Below are 23,525 nucleotides of genomic sequence, written 5' to 3'. Positions count from 1 at the left end.
GATACCAATGTAGTGCAGCTTCTGGAGAAGCAGGGTGATTCAGAAAGTAGCTTCCTGATTTCCACATTCAACTGTGCACATGCAATCACTGGATGTTGCTGCCCAATTTACACCTTAGTAACAGCTGTTAGCCTCACTGTTATTTCTACAGCAAAATCCCATTCATTGTGATGTAATGCAAGTCTTTATGGATTTGAATATTTCAAGTTTATTTTCAGATTACTTGGAAAGCATTCTTGCTAGTGTAATGGGTTGTTGTCTTGTGATGTTGAATGATGAATGATTATTTGTGTAAAAATAGAGAATATTAATAACCACCAGGCAATATAACGAAAGTCATAATGTTAGGTTAACTGATGCGAATAATGGCCTCAAACCACATTTCAGCCAATAGTAATATGCCAAGCCCTAGAAATAGTATATGGATCTGTTAGAAGTTATTTGCCAAAAGAAAAATATTTCAGACTCCTATTATTGATACAAAGTCACACTTGGAGTTACTCAGCTGAATAACACATTTGATACATATTTGTTCTGCTAAGATGGAAAGGGTAAATGGCACAGAGAGGGTGTTTTGTATAATTATTCAAAGAGCCATTTAACATTACATGTTATTCTAGAGGGCTGGCACATTTTGATAGTGTTGCAGTCAGGGGTTGCTGCACTTCTGAAGGATGAATGCCGTGGTAATTATTCCACTGAAACCACACATTCCTGAATGTAAAAGGAAGTAACATTTTTAGCACAGTAAATTATGTATCACGCATTCATCAATCCCAAAGTCAATAATTATGGATGCTCTGAAAAGACATCACAAAAAAATTGGGTTACATGGCAGCCTTCCTGCAAACCAGCTGGTTGTCAAAGATAGGGAGGCTCAAGTGTTTTGAGCTGAAGCTGTTTAGTGTGAATGTGTCACTTGCATTTAATAAGGTTGTTACTGAAAAATAGTGCAATATTTTTCAAAATGAGGTTACGCAATATAAAAATAGTCACTGAGAGAATGTAAAATTTGCAAAATGTGACATTTTTCTCTTTTGTAAGAAGAATTGCCTGTCAAAGATCATGTTGCCACAATTTATTTTGGCCAACCTGATTAAAGTGACCAAATTAAGAAATGGGAGAGTTGAATCTGAAAATTGTACTGAATTGTCTTGTGCTAATGCATAAAATAAATCATTTAGATATTTTTAAATTAATGGATATGCTTTACATAGTCATGTTTGAAAAAAATAATTTTTTGCCCCAGATTGCAGCATTGTCTGCCTTTTACTCTCTCCCAGTGAGTGTCTTGATCCCACCATCAAAAGAGCAGATTCTACTACAACAGTTATGTTGACAAAATATTAAAAGCACCACTTTGAGATGGAAAATGCCATAAAAATTACTGGATTTATGACAAGGTATAGAATATGAAGGTCAAGGTGTACACATTAATTTTTATAAATAAGACCACAGTTGGAATATTGTGTGCAGCTTCTGGCTCCACACTAGAGGAAAGGATGTTGAGGCAATGGACAAGGTGTGGTGCAGGTTTACGAGATGCTGCCAAGTATGAAGATGTACAAATGCACAAAAGACTCAGAAGTGCAAACAGAGGAGATCACAGAGTGAATATAATAGAGGTATTTAATATTATGAAGGGAACCTCCCCAGTGGGTGGACTGCAGCTGCAGCTGAACCCAGGTCTAATGTCTGTTTGGAGCACTGGTGCCTCCGGTCTGCAATCAGGAGGCTGACTCCAGGCAACTGCAGTGTCTTCTGTCATCTGCAGCGACCTGGAGGTTGACTGGAAAAGACTTAGGTAGCCATTAACAAGATGAACTAGCTTCCTGTGCAGCCTAAGAGATTGGTCCAGGGATCGGATAGAGTTGAGGAAGTGGCATTTTGAAAGACTTAAGTTTGAATCTGTGGGTTTCACTTCAGATGAAAGCCAAGCATGGGTGAGAAGGTCTTGTATCTTTTGCCTTTAGTGCAGTTACACACGATTAGAAGCCTGACTACTGGGTTATAAAGGTAAGTTCTCTGAGACTCCTTGGTAACACAGAGCTTATTTTGAGCTTCGAAGCTTTCTGCACTGAATTTTTACCAAGTCTGATGTTCAGACTGGCAATTTTGCAGTCCAAAAGTAGACACCTTTGAAGGTCTGCAAAGCACAAAACTGGACATTCAAATGATCAAAATGTGGTCATGTGCATTGCTCCCTCTAAGCTGTGTGGTCATGCTGCAATCCAAAAGTCCAATACATTGGCTGCACACAAGTTGTCAGCCCCTTTGGATTACTGTACATGCATAGTGTTAGGAAATAGAGATAGTTTGAGTAAGTTATATATCTGGGTGTATTAGGAATAAGGTATACCTTAAAGTTTTAAGTTTAATTTGTATTTCTGTTTTATGGGTTAAAAGGATGAAACCTAAGTTTGTTTCAACTTAAAAGATGCCTGCATTTTAATGAGATTTTATGACTCTTGAAGGCAGGTTAGAACAAACAAGGAAGGAAGATTGTGCTGTTGCCGAGCAACAGGGGTCCAAAGAAAGAGGCCCCATACAGACACAAAGAAAAAAGCAGTTTGAGTTCAGTTGGAAACAGCATAAGAGAGGGACAGATAGCAAGTCCCAAACTAAAGTTAGAAGCCAGCTGCCAGGAGAAGCAGGACACAGAAGATGGAACTGCAGGAAGCAGTTTCCAAGAACTAAAGAAGAAACTCCCCAAAACCAGGGAGTGGAACAGGAGAAAGTTGCAAGAGGACCTTCTAGTCAAAGGGAAAGAATAGGAATCTGGAAAAGGTCCTGTTAAGTGAAGTTCAGAACGAGGAGCAGAAGAAGGCTCCAGCTTAAAGGGAGAAAGCTGCAGGTTGCAGACTTAAAGCAAAATAGGCTTGCAAAAAGCCAGAAGATTCAAGGAGACAGCTGAAGGTCAAGAACTCTATTATGGGCATGTGAAGCAGTGGTGTTCTGTTGGCACAGCTGAGTCAGAGAAAGAGTGCGTGGAAGGTAAAGCTTGAATGTACATGGCAATTGGAAGGAGAGTTCAAAACCCTGGAGGAGGACCCTTGTGGAAGGCGCCTGAGAGAAAGCATCATTTGGGAGAAGATTCCAAAGCGAGCTCTTCGAGAGTGGAAATTGGAAACCCTTGTGTGAAAGACGGAGTTCAGTGAGACCAGTTGGATCACGGTGTGACCACCTCTGGGGGGAGTTGAGGAGAGATCCATAGCATCTGTTTGGGGTGGCATCTATCACTTGGTTTCAGAGTGTGGTGTCTATTGATTTACTTGGACTGTGTACTTACTGTAAACATTAGATTATGAGGTAGCTTTTGTAACTTGTGTTATCCTTACCAATCTGTACATATTTATAAAGGCATAGTTGAGGCGGGGAAGATGTAATATAGTTCACCTTTGCTTATTTAATAAATGTTTTATTCTTTTATTTAAAGTTCATCAGCTGACACCTGTGACTCTGTTCAGTAGCCACTCTCCACGTATCAAACCAAAAAATAAAGGTTAGAATCTATCAAACCGGGTTCCAACCCTGGGATCAGGCTTGTCCAGTAGTAACATTAGCTGGGATCTTATCAACAAGAAATTTAAAAGGACCACACACTTAAACAAATTGCCTGTGCACTCCAAAAATAAAATAGACGGAACTATGGCCATGTGTGACATCACCTACAACATGCTCTTTGTTAATATAAAATGAGTGCTTCTCTGGGAAATGGACCCAGCCTGCTTTGGGCATTTTCTTCAAGCTAAGTTGTTGGATTTTCATTTACAGTTTTTGGGGACGGAGCAAGTTTTTTGCTTTATTGTACATATTTCTTTGTTCATTTATTCTCATTTTTTTTTCAGTTTTATACTGTAGTTCATATTCTTCAAGCTTGTATTTTAAGCAATTATTGATACTGTACAGTAGGTGTGATGGAGCAAGATGGAAGTTTGGGAGCTCAATTGGATATTCTAATCACACTGTGACAAGGAAGAGAAGGTTAATTAATGAAGGCACACCATCTTCAGATGCAAAGGCCCTTGAGGGCCCGCTTACTTATACTTTGGTGATACTCCAGTGTTTGAGTATCATACCAGGGAGGTCAGAGGACCTCCATCTTCTGTATCTGCACCTTAACAGAGAGACAATAACCATCCCGTTGTGACCTGCTGCAGGCTGATCAGACTACCTCGAGGACTAGTCCAGTGCAATCCATACTTGTGAAGATGATAACAGCATTAACCTTTTATGCTGTAGGATCCTCCCTGGCTTCCACAAGAAACATCACCAACTCAGCCAGTCTTCTGTCCACAGAAGGAGCAAGTGACAGACACCATGGCTGTGATTTTGTTGGGGAAGAGATCGCCCTGACACTGGGCTGGAAGGCAATCCTGCCTCCACTGTTTGGTGAAGCCCTTGCCAGATTTTATGTCCATCAGCTAATTAATGAGCTGCTGTCGTGGATCCCAACCCTTAAAGAGCTGAGAGATCACCTCGAAGATCTGCTGGCCAATTGGGAGTGGTGCCACTGCTGCACCCCATTGAAAGATTCAGCAATGGGTGCCAGCCTTGGAGCAAGCTAAGTGGAGTCAAGGGTCACCACGGCCAGTTGGGCATGCCTGGCAAGGGGGTCTGGTGGTTGGTGAGGATAGGGCAGGGTGTTGCCACTGGGGCAACCATTGCTGCTGGGGAGACCTTCTGTGGACTAAAGAGTGCTCGATCAGGAGCTCCCCCCCCCCCCGCCCCACCCCGTAACCATCACTGCCCCCACTGAGCCCACAGGGAGGTCGCCATTGTTTACCACCCAGTCTCCCAATGTAGCCCACCCACCACTGGTAAATGACAGCAACAATGAGAAGAGACTCTTAATTGGCCACAAGTGACTCAATTGGCCTCTGGGCAGAAGGCCATCTGCTACCTTCCCTACCGCTGGCCAAACAGTGGCAGGAAGAGGAAGGGCAGGTGGCACCCCACCCCAGCCGACCTTGTGATTTTTTTGCCCCCTCCAATTTATAGCCTGCTCTTGCAGACCCTGTAATGTCCCATTTCATGTTTGCCAAGGAAAATACCTTCACAGCTTTCATTGTGGAGAACAACATAAGAAAAGTAGGCCAATCAGACCCATGAACCATCTGCACTATTAATTTGGATCACGGTTGATCAGTTCTCAGATACCTTTTCTCCATAACCCTTGATACCTGACCTAACATAAAGCTCTTGACCCAGCCTTCAAAATTTCAACTGACCCACCAGCCACAGTCTTTTAGAGGACCCAGCAACCATTATGTACAGAATATTTTCCAAGTGGCAGAGGTTCTAATACTGCAAGTGTATCCTAGATTAAAACGGACTAGCCCACCAGGACTCCTTGTGTGAACCCCAATGGCTACATGAACCAAAGGGATTCCATTTGCAGATGATTAGTGTGTCTGGACAAATAAGCCATCTAGTACACTTGATTGTGCAGTGATGAATTTACAAAGCTGATGCCAGCCTTTTTGCTTTTCCTTGTGGCTTTCTCAGCAGAATCAAAATAATAAAGCAAAGCTAAAATGTTGACCTTCTTTGAATTAGGAAGGAAGTTAGGCTGGAGAGACAGATTCTATTCAGCTATTTAAATGACAGCAAAAGGGATTGTATGATAAGAATTAATTGATGAGAATGAGACAGGTGGTCCACAGGGATTGTGGAATTCAGGAAGGAATTTTTTTATTACCTATTCCTAGCTGCCTTGAAGGGCATTAAGAATCAACTGTTTTAATGTAGGATTAAGACACATGTACACAACTCAGTATGGATGGCAGGTTCCATTCGTTGAAGGACATTAACGACTATTTGTATGTTTCTGACAATTCAGCTTTCATAGTCACTTCTTTTTTCTGGTGATTTCAGTTTGGCAACTCGATATGATCTAAACATAGGGCTAGAATATTTCATGGGTGGCTGTGGGAGTTGGAGAGCACTATTCCTGGAAGGGTTGGGTGGGGTGCAGGGCACAGTGGGTGGGGGTGGTGGGGTGGATGGAGAGAAACCCAGAAATCCTCACTGCTTGGAAGTTGTGCTGAATTTAATGTCAGGACCTCATTATAATTTCCATCTTCCATTTCGGAATGACAGGCTGACTTGATGAAAATGCCAGTTGAAAGAAAAGCAGCTTTGCAGCTTGGGCAAATGACAAAGATAGGTGTTTCATGAAGGTCTAGGGGAGTTGGTGTCAATCTGGCAGGAAAACTTAGTGTTTATTGGGGATGGGAGAGTGTGGGGTGGTGCAGGTCAAAGCTTGGAAAATGGGAGAGACTGAAAGAAAAAACTCAAGTCAGGAGGATAGGTGGTTGGAGCCCAGCAAACAAGAGAGGGAGAGAAAGCTGGGGGTCTGGCCGATCACAGGGCAGGAGGATAGAGAACATGGCTTGGTTGGGGGTAAGAGTTGTTGGCTTATCATAGGGCAAACTGGATTTGTCGGGGGGCAGGTAGAGTGTGGAGGTCATCAATCAAGGCAACAAGGAGAGGGCGCAATTGGGGGCTGTGAGGCCGAAGGTTTGCTTGAGAGATGGGAAAGGGGTTGGGGAGCACTGAGGCTCCTCCTGGTCCATTAGCTATCCTCTGAAAACACTAACCTGCTGGAGCTAGCTGCTCCCATCTCCATTTTACGGATGGTTTCCTTAGCCTGGGAAAGGCAGCTGCTAAATTTGAAAAAGGCTCCTGACTGTATTGTGGCAGTCTGATTTAAATATTGGCCCGTAACTTCCAAGCTCCGGGATGTTGTAACTGGGGGGGGGAATCCCAAAGATGCACTGAGGAACCTCACACCCCACCACCCCCAAATACCCCATGGTAAGGATTGCACGGCAGTTGCCTAGGAAGTTCAAACACCTGTTATGCAATTGCCCTGCAGTCGGAACCATCCAACAGTACGATATAAATCACAAACTTCGGATTGTTTGACTCTTACCAAAGGTTATAGAGGAAGATTTAGAAGAATTAAAACTGCTTCTAATTCCTGGGTAACTATAGGACTGCACTCCCCCCCCACCCCCCCCCCACCCCCCACCCCAACTGACCACCCGACACCGTCTGATCACCTGACCCCCAAACTGATCACCCCAACCCACCCTGACCAACCGAGCCACCTCCCCGACACTGACCACCCAACCTCAATCTCCCCACTGCACCCAACCCTCCACTGACCAACCAACACCATCCCCCCACCCCCCCAACCCCTTCCCAATCCTACCTAATTACCTTACAAACTTACCTTCTCCCTGGCTTCTGAAAGTGGCTGGACCTTTAAGCTCACCTGCTTTACAGCAGCTAGAGCTTTAACTCTCCAACCTTAACACAAGCCCTCAGGATCTCGCTGCGCTAGGCAGTTCTCGTCTGGCCTAAGTCGAAGTTCGGGCAAGAAAGGAGCGGCTGGATTTCCAGGTAAGAAACTAGGAGCAGAGTGACAATCTGACTCTGATTGCCACTGCACTGAAGTTCAGGCCCATAAAAATGAAGTGTCCCGCTTCCAAGATGGGGCATACATACCACACATAAAGTATGCACCCCACTGCTGTAACAATGGCAGCAGATGTGTGCACAGATGTTTGAAGACAGGTTTCTTTATTTTAATTTTTAAATCCTGCCCCCACCTGACTTCCCATCCATAGTGGAAGCGTGAACATCGATGCCATAATCTCTGGGTTGTTAGTCCAGTTAATCATCAGGCTGCTGTTTACATGAATAAATAGGTAAAGAATGGTTGACTCTTAATGCCCTTCAAGAAAACTAGGAAAACGTGAAGGAAAAGCAAAAAGGCTGGCATCAGCTTTGTAAATTCATCAACTGTGAAGCCTTGAATATAATATTCATAGGCAAAGGATCTCCATCTGCTTTGATTTTCATTCCTAATTTTATTACTGCCCTCATCACGGCATGTTACTTATGTCAAAAGCAAAATACTGCCGATGCTGGAAATCTACAAAATAAAACAAAATAGGCTGGAAATAGTCAACAGGTCAGGCAGCATCTGTGAAGAGAAAAAAACCAAGTTAACATTACAGGTCGATGACCTTGTATCGGGGTTCTTTCAACATCAGTGACCCATCTTTATATTTAGAGCACGTTCTTAATATCCTGTCCATGCATTCCTTTTCAAAACTCAACAGACACCGTTAAGTTCCTGTAATTTCCACAGGCCTTTCTGACTAACAGATAGTAGATTGCTTTTTTGATTTGTCTGTCATTTCTTGATAGTCTGATCTCGTTTTCTTGTGTATCAAGTCAAGTTCATCATCCTACAGCTGCATTGATTTATTTTCTTTCAGTTTGAATACCTACGGCCCTGGAACTAATTATCTTTTCAGGATAATTGACCAGCAAATTTTATCTATTTTGACCGTCAAAGAATCTCTTTCCTTAAATCATATAACCCTTCCCTGTCATAAGTTCCTTTTGTTTCTCTTGTATTAAGATCAATGACCAACCCTGGATTTAATAGTTTGATGGCTGTGTCAGTAATATTTCTGTAGAACGTTATACAAACCTAGGGTGCAGAAATACATATAAGATAGAGTATGGAAACAGCCCAACCTGAATGGCCTGTGTTTCCCCTTCACACAGCTGCCCAGTGTCACCTCATTGCTGCTATTTTCCAAAGTACAAGAGATTAGTGATGGCAGCCACATGCCCAACCCAAAGCCCATTAAGTGTCAGTACTGACTGTTTTACAGTGGCTTGATTTGTGAAGCCATTGGAACAATATTAGGTCATTTATCCTTTCTAGCTTGTTCCACCATTCAATAATATCTTGGCTAATCTGCAACTTAATTTCATATAGCCACCTTTGCTTCATATCCTTTAATACCTTTGGTCAACAAAAATCTATCAACCTCAGATTTAAAATTAACAATTGATTCAGCATCAATGGTCTTTTGCAGGAGTGAGTTCCAAACTTCTACCATGCTTTGTGTGCAGAGTTGTTTCCTAATTTCACTCCTGAAAAGTCTGGCTCTGATTTTTAGAGTATACCCCGAGGCCTAGACTCGCCAGTCAACAGAAATAGTTCTCTGGAAAAACTCAGCAGGTCTGGCAGCATCAGCGGAGAAGAAAAGAGTTGACGTTTCAAGTCCTCATGACCCTTCGACAGAACTGGTTGGACAGAACCAGTTCTGTCGAAGGGTCATGAGGACTCGAAACGTCAACACTTTTCTTCTCCGCCGATGCTGCCAGACCTGCTGAGTTTTTCCAGGTAATTCTGTTTTTGTTTTGGATTTCCAGCATCCGCAGTTTTTTTGTTTTTAGAAATAGTGCTCTATCTGCCTTATCAGTCCCCCTTTATATTTTGAAAAGTTCAATCAAATCACCCCTTAACCATCTAAATACCAGGAATTTCAATATTTAACTTCTCCTTGAAATTTAACACTTGGTTCCAGGTATCATTTTGATCATCTTAAGCTGCATTTCTTCCAAGGCCAGTATATTCTTCCAAAGATGTAACACACAGAAATGCACACAGTATGCCAGGTATGGTCTAATCAGGGCTTTGTGTAGTTGAAGCATGATTTCTATTTTCCTGTGTTCCAGTTTGCAAGATATAAAGGCTAGTGTTCCATCAGACTATTTTGATTATTTTCTGTACTGTACATGACATTTTAATGATCTGTGTACCTGGACCCCCAAGTCTCTTTGAATCACAATGTTTCTAGATTTTCATTAGAAAGTATACTGATCTATCCTTCTTAGTTCCAAAGTGGATGATCTCACATCTGCCTACATTAAAATCCATTTGCTGCAGTTTTGCCCAACCACTTACTCGATCAATATCTCTTTATAATCTATGATTCCATCTATATTGCTTACAACGCCACCCATCTTTTTGTCATTGACAAGTTTGGATACGTTGTTTTCTTTCCCATCATCTATGTGATTAATAAAACAGTGAATAATTGAGACCTCAAAGCAGATACTGAGGAGCACCACCAGTCACATCCTGCCAATCAATACTTGCCATTATCTTCACTCTCTATCACCTGCTGCTCAACTAATTGCCTAATTAAGCCAACAATTTGCCTTCAATTCCATAGGATTCAACTTTGGCTAATATTCTACTTTGAGGGTCTTTATCAAATGCCTTCTGGAAGTCCATATAAATAACAGCTGTAGACATTTCCCTGTCAACTACTTGCCTTTTCAAAAAAATTCAATCAGATTTGTCAGGCATGGCCTACCCTTTAAGCATGAAGATTTTCACAATTAGCAATAACCTGATCTTTAGTTGTAGACTCCAGTAATTTCTTGACAAAAGAAGATAGGCTAACTTATCTATGATTCCCAAGCTTCCCACTGACACATTTCTTAAATAGCAAAATTACATATGCAATTTTCTAATCTAAAGGAAGGGTTCCTGGACTGAGAGAATTGGGAAGATTATATAGTTAGGGCATCTGCAATGTTCTCACTCACTTTCTTTAAAACCCGGGATGGAAACCACCTGTTCTGTTGTCAGCTATTAGTTTCTTAATGGTTGTTACTTTGCTTGTGTTAATTTTGGTGAGTTGCTGTCCCTGATTCAGTATTAGCTCCCTTGGGATCTCTGACACGTCGACTTCTTCCTTTGCTGCAAAAACTGATGCAAAGTAATCATTCAACATGTCCACCATCTTCTCACTTTCATTGACAGTATCACCATTATGAGTTTTCTAGGGGCCTACAATGCTATTTTTCTAAATATAATTGTAAATATTTTTCTGTTGGTTTTGATGTCACTGGCAAGTTTCTTTTCACACTCCCTTTCACTCTTAGATTTTGTCAACCCTTTGCATTCTTTGTATCTCTCCTCTTCCCCAGGATCTTTGCTGTTTGTATGCTTTTACGTTTAGTTTAATGTTGTCTCTTTCTTGTGTAGTTGTCCATGGCTGCTTTTTGGCAAGTAGAGTATTAGCTTTTTTTGAAGTATAGGCTAGTTCTGTATCACATTCAATTATTTTTTTGAATCCCATTGATCCTCTGTTTTAACCATTAACTGATTTGCTCAGTTTACTGTGGATAGCCTGTGTCTCATTGCATTGAAGTAAGCCTTACATAAATCTAGAATCTTAGTAGCTGTTTTGTATCTCTCTCTTTCAAACACTACATTAAACTCAATCATATTATGGTTGCTATTAAATAAATGTTCATGCACCATTAGGCTGTTTGCTAAATCTGACTTTAATTGCTAAAGCTAATATGGCACACCCCCTTGTTAGTTTTTGCTGCTGAACACTATCATGGACACACTCCAAAAATTCACTTCCTTTCTAGAGCTTTCTTGTACTAGCCTATCTATCCCAATCTATATGAAAGTTAAAATCCCCAAAGATGTCAGCGGCGGCTCAGTTGATAACACTATCACAAGTTAGAACATTGTGGGTTCACACTCCATTATAGTTCCCTTCCTCCTGATTCCCTCTTTGGACATCGTTCTGTTCCAAAGTGCCACAGTCTGTATTCTGGCTGTCCTTCCAATAGCCTTTATCCTCATCCTCATAGATAGCAAATATCTACTGAATAGGATCAACTTCTGCAAATCTAGCTCTGAAGAAGTGTTGTACGGACTCGAAACATTAACTCTTTTGTTTCTTTCCCCATAGATGCTGTCAGACCTGCTGAGTGTTTCCAGCATTTTCTGTTTTTGTTCCTGCAAATCCTTGTTCTCCATCTTACCTGGGGTTTCCCTTTACTCTGTATACCAGCAGTTACACCAATGCCATTCTGAACCTATAAACTTGTACTTGAGGATATGAATGTAGCAAGGTATTCCATTACAGCTTGACTGTGGTAGCTGTTATTGATATAAGGTCGCTGTGAGATGCATTGAAAGAGTTCTGGGTTGTAGGAGGTCTTGGCATGAGCAATACATGTGCAACAGATTGAAAGGCCATATTTTGTGGCACGTAATCTTGCACCATCAACCTTCTACATCTTATAATTAGTCTTACCCTGCCAGGTTCCTTATATATAATATGTCATTGTCTCATTAGATTTATCCATTTTCTGTGTGAAAAACCTTTTATCTTGTTCAGTTCTTTCACACTATCTGGGTGGTCTTGCTGCTTTCAGAGGAAGATTGGAAGATTGTGGATTATGATTCGAAATAGAGATGCATTTAAGTTAATGTGTTGAGTTTATTCCAGATATTCTAGTCTCTTGAAAATATCTTGATATTCATCCAGAACATTTGGCTTATCACATACATAATTTATGTTCATTGTGCATTTGAATCATTTAGATTTTGCAGCTGCTTAGAGAGGCACCACTCCATGAAAGATATTAGCTGTTAATTAGTTGGGAGGTAGAAGGCAGAATAGGAAAAAGGAAAGCGCAATCATGAGCAGAATGTGGCAAGTGGTGTTCCCCATGCATCTGCACTGGAACCTCAGCTTTTCACCATCTATACCAGTGACTTGGAAGAAGCAATGGAAAGTTGTTTATCCAGGCTTGCAGTTGCCTTTAAGTTAGGAAACGCAGTAAATTGTGTAAACAGGAGCAGAGAGTTACAATGGGACATAGACAGATTAAATGAATGGGCAAAACAATGGCAGATGGCGTTGAACGTATGAAGTCGTCCATTTTGAATCCAAGAAAGACAAATTGGAATATTTTCTTATTGCTAGAAGAAAAGGGACATATAGGGAAGCTGGTCTAGTACTGAAATCACTTAACGTGAATGAGCACGTTCAAAGTGTAATCATAAAGGCAAATAGAGGGTTGGACTTTATCTCAAGGGGCTGTAATATAAAAATGACTGTGTTACGCTTCTGCTTTGCAAATGGTCAGACCTCATTTGGAGTATTGCATTCAATTTTGGGTACCACACCTCAGGAAGGGTTTTTGGCCTTGGGAAGAGGTAAAATGAATATTTACCAAATGACACAGCGGGTTAAAGGGTTATATTAGGAGGACAGATTGCATAAACTTGGCGTGTAGTTCCTTGTGTTTAGAAAGTTTGAGACATTAAAATGATAAAGGAATTTGGAATCGTAAGTACAGAAAATCAATTTCCTCTGGTGTAGGAGTTCAGAACCAGAGGAATTAACTTAAAATTAGTGGCATTCAGAGGTAATATCAGGAAGCACTTCTTCACACACAGGCCGGGATTTTCTGGTCCCGTCGCGGGCAGGATCCACCGTCGATGAGGCGGCGCCCCAACCAGAAGCCCATTGACGCCCCAACCAGAAGCCCATTGACACCCCAACCAGAAGCCCATTGACTTGCGGCGAGACCTGAAGTTCCTGGCGGTGGGCAGGTGCAGAAAATCCCGCCCAAAAGATAGTGGGAATCCAAAACTCTCTCCCACAAAAGGCTTCTGGGTCAATTGAAACTTTCAAGACTGAGATTGACAGATTTTTATTAGTCAAGGACAGCCAGAGATATAGATGAAAGGTATATAAATGGAGTTGTAAATGAGCTGAATGGCCTACTCCTGTTCCTCTAGTCCTAAGGAATTACCATATGAATTGTATTGAAGGGGATTGTTGGGGCACCTGCAGATAATAACATTATGAAAGCCTTTCTCTGTCTCAAAAAAAAGAAAGATTTGCTGAACTTTTTTTTTTCAGAAACAAATTTCCTTTTAATTGCCAGCATCGCCGGTAAGTTTTAGTTTGCTAATTGGAATTCAGCATTAAAAACAAACTATATTTCCCGAAAGCTCTTATTTCACTACAGTGTATAATCTATAATTTACTTACACTTTATCTGGAATCAGAAACACCTCAGACAATAAACCCTCATATTCCTTAGTAAGTAGGTATCTATGCTCCCCAGCCAACTTAGTGTCTCATGGCTCCCTGATTTTACTCTGGTTATACCCACAAGATATTTTCTGCCATGGTGACAGGCCAAGCAGGAGGTTGATGCCCCTCATCCTTTGGCTAGTAAGCTAACATTAATGGTGGAAGATATACTATACCAGGAGGAGTTTCAGTTAACAGCATCACCTTCATAAATAGTTGCAGATCAGGCATGTGTTGAGAATGGAAGCTAGACCCTTTCATGTTATCTGGAAGAAGGATTTGGACCTCTGATAGCTGCAACAATTTTAAATTAAATGGGTTTAAACAATCCCAGTTTAATGCAGTTCACACCATAAATCTGCCTAAAAATGTCCCGGAAGTTGGGAGATTGTCAGAAGAATGATGAGGATAGGAATTGGAAATGTCATAATGTTGTAGCCAGTACTCTCCTGAGGTTGAGGTTCAGGCATACTGTTGAGGCACAATCAGTATTCCTCAAACACTGGAGATAGATAACCCTTACCATTCTAGTAGAAGAGACCACTTTTTTTTAAACTTATGTGAAAGATAGCAAGTTATGTAGAAAGAAAGGCCTTCAAAAAAGGTAGTATCTCACCCCACCTCATTCCCCAAAACATATTTCTAGTGTACCATACTAGAATATTTCCTCTGTTTAATGCTGAACATAAAGGTTATCTCACAAAGTGGACATTGACCCATCTACATCCCATGCCTTGATGCCGAGAGTGCAGCACCCCAAAAGGAATATGAACCACCTGGTGAGCCTGATATAGTAGACCACCTCATTGAATCTCTCAAATGTTGCATGTCACGCCAGATCAGAGGACACGACAGCAGGCCCCAATTTCACTCATTCCAGTCAGAAGTCCTGGGGCCTGATTCACCGTCTTGGAGCAGTCCAAGAATCACCTACATTAAATCGGCCATCGGTCACCCCGAACCAAGTTGCCAGTCATCTGCTCCATGTAGCAAGGACACCGTTGGAAAAGAAAATAAAACACATCATCTATAGCAAACTGCCAATGACATGCAGAACATGGCTGCCCTGGTCACTTTAAGATCACAGTACTGGAAAAAGCATTAAGGGGTCTGAAAATGTGGCAAAGCAGTGGGATATGCCAACATCATGCCAGAATCCCTGAAACAACTTGGCGCCTGTGCTCATGCTTGGCAGACTCATTTCTACACAAAAATCATCAGCTCAAACTTACTCCCAGAGTTGTAGTGTATGGCAAAAATCATCGCCATTCCAAAATCTGGAAAAGATCTCACATTGGCGGCTAGCTATTAATCGATTTCACTACTTTGTGTGCTTTAAAATCTTTGAGCGTCTTATCCTAAAACGCATATCTCCAGAAGTAGAGATCACCCTTAATGTCGACCAAGCTGGTGTCAGTAGGGTCCCAGCACGTGTGATCAAGTTCTGGCACTCAAAAAAGAATTGCATATCTACATGGATGGCCAGAGACTAAAGCATGATCCCAACACAACATACTTGGAAATGACTCTGGATAGGACTCTGAGCTTTCGGGAACATTTGAAGAAAACAGCAGCAAAGGTCAAAACCAGAAACACCCTACTAACCAAACTTGCTGATTCTGCATGGGGTGCTACTGCCACAACACCCTAGACCTCAGCACTTGCCCTATCATACTCCACAGCAGAGTACTGTGCACCTGATTGGCAACGGTCGACTCACACACACATCTTGTTCACACTTAACTGAATGCAGCAATGCATATCATAACTGAAACTCTCTGGTCAACACCTCTCCCCTGGCTTCCTGTCCTTGAAAACATCAAGCCGCCACACATCCACCAACTGACAAAAACGCACAATCTGGTTGAAACCATCCTCACTGCACCTCATTTACCACTCCATGATGACCTGTTCAACCCATATACTGCCCACCTCTGCGCCCCATATGGAGCATCCTTCCTGAGCAAGATCTACCAGCAGATATTCTTTGAATCAGAATGGGAAACACAGGAAGTCACTAACAAGTTTCTTGTGATAAACTCCATTTATTGAAAGTTTTGAATGGCTGCGCTGACAGTAGTCCTTGCTAAATAGATTCAGGACAGGCCAGAGTCCCTGTGCAGCCAACCTCCATTGCTGTGGCCTCAGTATGCACTTGTGGAAAGACCCAAACAATGCTGTCGAAGAGTGTCCCTTTAGTGTTCCCCACAGACTAGTTGGGAAACTGATCACCTTAAACTCAGCAAATGAGGAGACTTTGGGGATTTTCATTCACTAAATAAATAAAATCTCCCAAGGTGCTGGTGTATAACTGAAAGAAGCTGATTAGAATCTAATTTAAAACTATAAATTCCTCATAATTAAATGCTGCAATTTCAAATCTCAAAACTTGTGCTCTTGGATTAAGGTTTTTTACATTTAACATTTATTTTGATAAGGTCTTTTACATATCAATCCATGAAACACGAGTATAGTAATGAGATGTATACAGCTCTCTGATTTTAATCATCTGTATTTATACAAAGCTTTAAAGCATCAATATTATATACCTATAACAGGCATACACTCTGAAAGGGCTCTTAGGGATTAATAGTTAACATGCACAAGTGTTTTTTTTTGCCTTTCTGCACCAGCATCTTGGAAGATATTCTACATTTTCAAAATTATATATGCTGATGCCTATGGGTATAGAAAAGAGAAGTGACCATGGCATAACATACCATCTTTCACTAATGAGATGTATTCATGGAGCATTTTCATTGTCCTGCTGAACAGTGTGTACAGAATGCAGCAGTGACATCTAGCTGTGGGACCTGCAAACAAGTAGTGAATGAGCCCTGCTTTAGTGGGACATTACCAGAAATGTTTTGCAATGCACTTTAATTTAAGTAGGGAGAAGAACCAAATATCCTTTTCACAATAATTACATAATTCTTAGGTGAAATCAAGTCATTCACGTTTTGAGTTTATAGATGTAGATTTGCACAATTTAAAAAAAAAATCTTCTCTGCTTCTCTTTAAAATGCAGTGAATTAAATCAGGATATGGCTGCAAAGGACAGGTAAACCACTGGAATACCTTACCAAAGTGATTCTTTTTTCTTGTATGAGTCCAAAAAATTAGTGTGGCCAAGCTATTCAACCACCACAGCAAAGACTGACCATGACCTCACTTCACTGACAGTAATGAAGACCAGGAACACATTTATTTCTCTTCCTTACTTAGGCTGAATATATGGGACACTACATTGAAATCAGATTACTTAAGGAAATAAAGTTGTCTGAATATAACACCTTACCATGTCTTTCATAAACATCCCAAAGCTTTTTGCGTGCTTTACTTTGAAGTGCTGTCACTGTTACTCAAACTCAGCAAATACCAGCAATTGACCATCCTGCTCTATGCAAAACACTTTCTCTTGGGGATCATTTTCTCCCTGTTAGGCGGGCTGGTCGGGAGGGGGTGCAGGTGGGTGTGGAGCCAATCGCCGCCCACCATCAGCTCCGCATCGCCATTTTACACGGGCAGGCCAATTAAGGCCCACCCAGCCTGACGCACACCCGGAAGTGCTGAGTACTATCTGTGCGGGCGGGGAAGGAGGGAGAGTCAGGCACAGATCTGCCTCAAGGAAATTAATTTCATTATGAAACATTGAAAAAATAAATAAATAAAATTATTCAGACATGTCCCCTCATTTGACAGTGTCCCATGAGCTGGGACATTTATGAATTTTGATTTAAAAAATTTATTTCATTAATAAATCCTTCACGAAACCTCATCCCGCTCTTGGATGAAGTTTCATGAAAAATGTGAAGGCCGCCTGGGCTCTTTGCCTGCCTGCCAACCTTAAGGTCGGACGGGCAGTCCTGACAATTACTTTAATTAATTTATCAATGGCCTTAACAGTTCAGCAAGTGCACAGCCAACTCTGGTGCGCACCCGCCGAACTGAAGGTAGGAGTGACTTCGGGACGCATGTCTGATGTCACCATATGTCATTTTGTGTGTCGGCGTGTGAGGCCCGCCCCTGCATGCCAGACAGAAGATTCTGCCTATAAAGATTATCCCTTTAATTGAACAGTCATATGATATTTTACCTGCCTTAAAGTTAATCATGTTCAATTCAATAGAGTACAGATGGTTACAAATCAATAAAACCCAAGAAACTAAAGTGACCTTCAAAGAACAAATGATCATATTTTGTTCTCTACTAATGGGAAATTGTACTTATGTTCATGAATAATATATACAGTTTATTATGAAGTGTTATTCAGAGCAAAGGAACCTCTATTTGAGAGATGCTTCTCTAAGCAAATTTCTCAGTGTACTTGTTCGTATCCATCACATTAACTAATGCAAGTCATTTTGTGACTAAGTATAAAGAAAAATCTTGACCTCAAAACATCCTAAGTGTTTTACATTCAAGTAAACATGGTTACTATTGTAATGTGAGTAAAATGGCAGCCAATTTATGTATAGCAAGGTCCCGCAAACAGCAATGAAATTGTCTGTTTTCAATGTTGGTTGAGAGACAAATGTTGACTGCAACACCAGGAGAACTCTCTTTTCTGAACAGTGCCATGGGATACTTTACATCCACCTGTTTAAGCAGGCAAGCTCCTCTGAAAGGTGACACCTCTGGCTGTGCAGCGCTTCCTCACTGAAATATTAGCCTAAATAGATATGCTCAAATCTCTAGAGTGGGGCTTGAACTCAAAACCTTGTGACTCAAAGGCTAGAGTGCTACTGGTGAGTCAAATGTATTTCATTGTGAGTTGGAGGAATGTTTACCATAATTGTTCACGATTGATACAAAGTTCTGTATATAATGAGCAGCTGAGTAAATGGAGTGGGCTGAGGAGCCATCAAAAGCAACAGTTTGTCAGGAAGAAATGAAAGCATGGCACAAAATTACTTACGATACTTTGACAGCATGTCAACGACAATACCATAATTATCTACATATGTAGGCTGCGCTTTGATTCATCATGCAAGCACGTATACTCCTAATACTAATAGCAATATAAAAATGGCTCACACACAATTGAAATTATTTTGCTTGTTATATACTTTGAAACTTAGGGTGCATCCAGATTAAGTCGCAAAAACAGGAACCACCTCATTAATGTGCTGAATATTGTACATATAAACAGGATGAATGTCAGATTGATCTATCTGTAAACCCAAACCTCCGTGGAACCCCCAACACCTGCTGGTTTCAGACCTGCACAAATTTGTTTTCTGGTTTAGGTTGCTATGATGAGCAGGGCTACACACAAAAAAAATCGTAATCATACCTAAAGCTATCTTTCATTTGGTTGTCGCTCTTTGGATAATGTTCATATTTTTAGTAGTTCTAAAGTTAATAAAAAATTGTTAAAATTGCATATGATGTAATATCGCCAAGTGAATCCCAACTCATTCAGTTAAGTTTTTGAGGTGCCAGTTTGAGCTGACTCTACAAATCTGTAGTCAATTTTATAGAGATTCCCTCCAATTTTGATTCTAATGCCTCAGGCTAAAACAAACAGTTCACAATCTCAACATTCTATTTGACTCAAACTGAACTTCAAACCCAGTTCCTCATTGCCTACTTCCAATTGCTGGTCTCCAACCTGTCTCACTGTATCTGCTGCTGAAATCCTCACCCATACTTCTGTAACCAACAGATTCCACTATTCTAATGCTCTCCTATGCATCATTCATCTTCTATCTTCCATCTTCTGTAAACTTGAGCACCATGTTCTGTTCACGCATCACCTTGTGCTCACCGATCTACATTGGCTTCTGGCTGACCAACACCTTGATTTTAAAATTCTCATCCATATGTTCAAATCCCTCCATCACCTTAACCCTATCTCTGTTACATCTTCCAGCCATACAGCTCTGTGTTCCTCCAACTCTGGCTTCTTGTGCAACCTAATCCCTTCATCATACCATTGGCAGGGACACCTCCAGCTATAAAGCTGAAGCTCTGGAATTCCCTCCTTAAACCTCTTTACTTCACTCTCCTCCTTTAATACTTACTTCAATACCTAGCTATTTAATTAAGTATTTTAGTCACCCATCCAAATATCTCCTCCTTTGACTTGGTGTCAATTTTTGTCTGACCACATTTCTGTGAAGCACCTTGGGATGTTTTCCTACAAAACATAAGACCTTCTCATTGCTGACAGGTAAATGTGCCATCATGTTCATGTTAGGCATATTTACAAAATAAAATTCTTTAAATTGCAGTGCAAGCATCTAAATTGGTACTAATTGTATATAGTGGTTCTAAACATATTAAAGCACCACTTCAAAGAGAAGATTCTTACCATGCACTTAATCATATAGCTGATTAGAATATTCCTGTTACAGTGGAAACTATCTATTATTTAAATTCTTTAATAGTAGTAGAAGTGTCTCTTGAGATCAATATAAAATAATGATTGTCACAAAATCCCTGGTTATGTATTAATGGATTACTTTATCCTATGGCATTGATATTGTACTATTTACGCAACTGGGTGCATAGATGCATCACTATTAGTTGGGAGGAACAGGCTGGAAAATAATGTTAAAAATGTTTGTTTACGTACAGATAAAAAAAAGCTTCACATCAGCTTCAGTTATGAAACAACCCACCCCAAAGTCATCATGTTGATGCCACACAGAGGAACTGAGATGTTTTGCTGAATTTTCAATCCTGACACAACAAAACATTTGGCACGTGCTAGCACCAAATATCATGTGATGACAGGATTTTACAATTTACAAACATTCTGTTTTAAAAAGAACTCTGTTTCAGGATTCAGTCTGAAAATTGAATACTGAAGAGACTGAAGTCAGTTTCTAATCTTGTTCACAACCAGAAAATGTTACTGCACCTTCTTTAAATTAGAAAGTTGTTGAATCAGTGTCATAAATGCTATAAATTACAACTGAGTATTTTTTAAACTTTGTCTTTTCATTTCATCAAACTGTCTGTAGGTACTGTTCATTGTCAATGTAGTGACTTTTTTATACATGGGATTTCAATATAGTGATCAGTTAAAAAAAAACTGTTTTCCAGTGAAAAGATATCCCATGCTTATAATGATGTGTCTATAATATTATAGAATAAGCCATATTGTTGTATCATGACAATAATTATTTAAAAAGCAAGTATTTAGTGATCTGTGTATGCTGCACAGGAGTGACTATGTTTGACGATCGAAAATTTAGCCTTGTACTTTGTATATGATATGGTGATGATTACTTGAATTGTTCACTCATAACGGATTGTCTGTTACAGTGCCGTGGTACTGGATGGGAAAATCTATGCTACAGGAGGAATCGTCAGTAGTGAAGGACCTGCATTGGGAAATATGGAAACGTATGATCCCCAAACTAACAATTGGACACTCCTGCAAAACATGCCTTGCCCAGTGTTCAGGCATGGCTGTGTAGTCATCAAAAAATACATTCAAAGTGGTTGACACTATGACATGGGGATAGCAGTTCTCAAATTGTTTTATTCTGCTGTAGCAGTGCTTTAAAACAATGCATATGTTGCTTTTACTGTCTACATTGAATGTAGATTCCATACTCACCATTAGGTGAAATAGGGCAAAAATCCCTATGGATGTATTATAGTATAACTTATGGTACTTCTAGTAGTGTCACAAGACCTGACACTTGTTTTAGATATTGGGCAATTTGGGTATGAATGCCCGCTTTATAACAATCATCAGTTTTGCTTTCAAACAGTTACCTTTATATTGTTAAAGGCCATTTAGAAGAAAAATTGGTTTGTAGAGCGTAATATCTACAATACCAGAGTGTAACAGCATGTACACTATTCAGTAAAAGCAAGACGTAGTCCCACAGAGCACAAGAAATCCTAGACAATGTGGTGGAAGATCTCAAGCAATTCTATTGTACACTGGGACAATACCAACAGGAAGCTTGGATTGTCCACAAGTTGTGCATGTCTAAAATGTACAACAGCAGAAAACTACACTGAAAGTAATGCTTAAAAAAAGCAAAATCATGTCTAGAGACAGCTTTCTCTGATTATATGAAATATCAGCTGCAAGAACCATCAAAAATATAAAAAATGCAAATGATTTTGGGAGGAAACGATTTGAAAGAAGAATCTTTAGATTCTCTTTTGTTTTATTTTCAGTCCCCCCATTGGTGATGAATTTAAACACCCAGAGGTGTGCAATGCTGTTTTCTGAATTGTTATTGAGAAGCAAAAGCAGTGAGATTAATGCCATGAGTTTTCAGAGGTTGTAGCTGTAATGTCTTGCATTGCCATCTGGTTTAATTCTTTCCATGTTTATATCTTAGATGATATAGAACAAACTTGCTGCACTAACAATAAATCTATATAAATCTAGTATTTGTTTCTGTAATCCCTTTTACAGCATCAAATGTAAAAGTGCCATTTAGCTAGAGGATATTTTTACCTATTTGGCATATTTCATTTTAGATTATTATGTAAAAACGCCTGGTCATTCTCTATCTAGTTTATTTTAAAATGCTAAATCTAAGCAAGGCAAAATCTTCTAATCTCAAGGTTTTTTTTTATAAAAGTAGTAAAATTTTATCCAGGTGAATTAACTGCCCATTCAATTTTACACTTAAATGTCACTATGTGACAAAGTTGCTCCTTATGTGTAGTATACCCAGGGGAACAGTAGCATAATGGGTTATGTTACTCGATTTGTAATCCCGAGGACTGGATTAATAATCTGGTGATATGAGTTCAAATCTCACCAAGGCAGCAGGGGTATTTAAATTCAGTTAATTAAATAAATTTGGAATATCGGAAAAAAAAATGCTAGTATCAGTAATAAACTGTCAAATTATTGTAAAACCCCATCTGATTCACTAATGTATTTTAGGGAATGAAACCTGCCATCCTTAACTGTCTGGTGTACATGTGACACCAGACCCACAGCAATGTGGGCAATGTGACACCTAATTTCCCTCTAATAGTCTAGTAAGCCACTTGGTTGCCAAGAAGTTGGGCTCACCATTGCCTTCTCAGGGGCAATTAGAGATGGGCAATAAATGTTGGTTTTACCAGCAACGTCCACATCTGTGAATAAATAAGGGGAGGGAATGGAAGGAAAGAAGCTGCTGAAATGTTTACTTCTGGTATTCATGGCTCAATAACAACTCATAGGAGTAACAGATAGTCTATATTGGCTCTTCATCTATAGCAGGGTAGTGGATAGATGCAATACTATGATTGTGGATAGATACATCAGTGTGTACATCTCCAGTACTGATAGTTAAGATTTCCTATATAAATCTAGTGCGATGCTCATACCAGTTTCAGCTTTAAGTATGTACTGTATGAATATGATTTATATATTCACATATTAGGTAGTATCCTGAGTTTCAATCCTCTGAATACGTATTCAATATACCATGTACAGTAGTTCAATATATAGGCACAATTTTTCATTAGCAATGAGTTTTTTTTTGTAAACTTCCAGTATTAAAAATATATATAATATATATATGTAAGGTAGAACTACAGCAGTTTATGGACCAAAATACTTCTGTACAGTATTTTCTGATAAAGATGTAATCTTATTTAATAAATTATTAGGGCATTTTCAACCACAAGTTGCAATGGGCCCATATCTAAAGAGGCTTTCCCAGGTCACTTTGATATGCAAGTAAAGCACAAACTCAAACTGAAATTCAAAACTACAATGCTTAATCAATGAAACAGACCCAATCAGATAAAAACAAAAACTAAAAAGGAGCAGCTAATCCTACTTGGGCTTAACTAATGTTTTCT

General features: G+C 40.1%; 1 protein-coding gene across 2 annotated transcripts in view; it reads left to right on the top strand.

Moving 5' to 3' along the window:
* The window catches only part of LOC121277683 (kelch-like protein 29), a 515,535-nt gene extending 492,377 nt beyond the window's left edge, over positions 1-23,158 (top strand). For both annotated transcript variants that reach the window (XM_041187306.1, XM_041187307.1), the window contains exon 14: positions 21,018-23,158. In XM_041187306.1, the coding sequence (XP_041043240.1) occupies positions 21,018-21,201 (184 nt within the window). In that variant the 3' untranslated portion in view covers positions 21,202-23,158. The remainder of the gene's footprint in view (positions 1-21,017) is intronic.
* The last annotated feature ends 367 nt before the right edge of the window (positions 23,159-23,525 follow it).

This window comes from Carcharodon carcharias, chromosome 5 (genome assembly GCF_017639515.1).
Source record: "Carcharodon carcharias isolate sCarCar2 chromosome 5, sCarCar2.pri, whole genome shotgun sequence".
Taxonomy (NCBI): domain Eukaryota; kingdom Metazoa; phylum Chordata; class Chondrichthyes; order Lamniformes; family Lamnidae; genus Carcharodon; species Carcharodon carcharias.
Note: the sequence above shows the minus strand (reverse complement) of the source record. Positions and strands in the feature narration are given on the sequence as shown.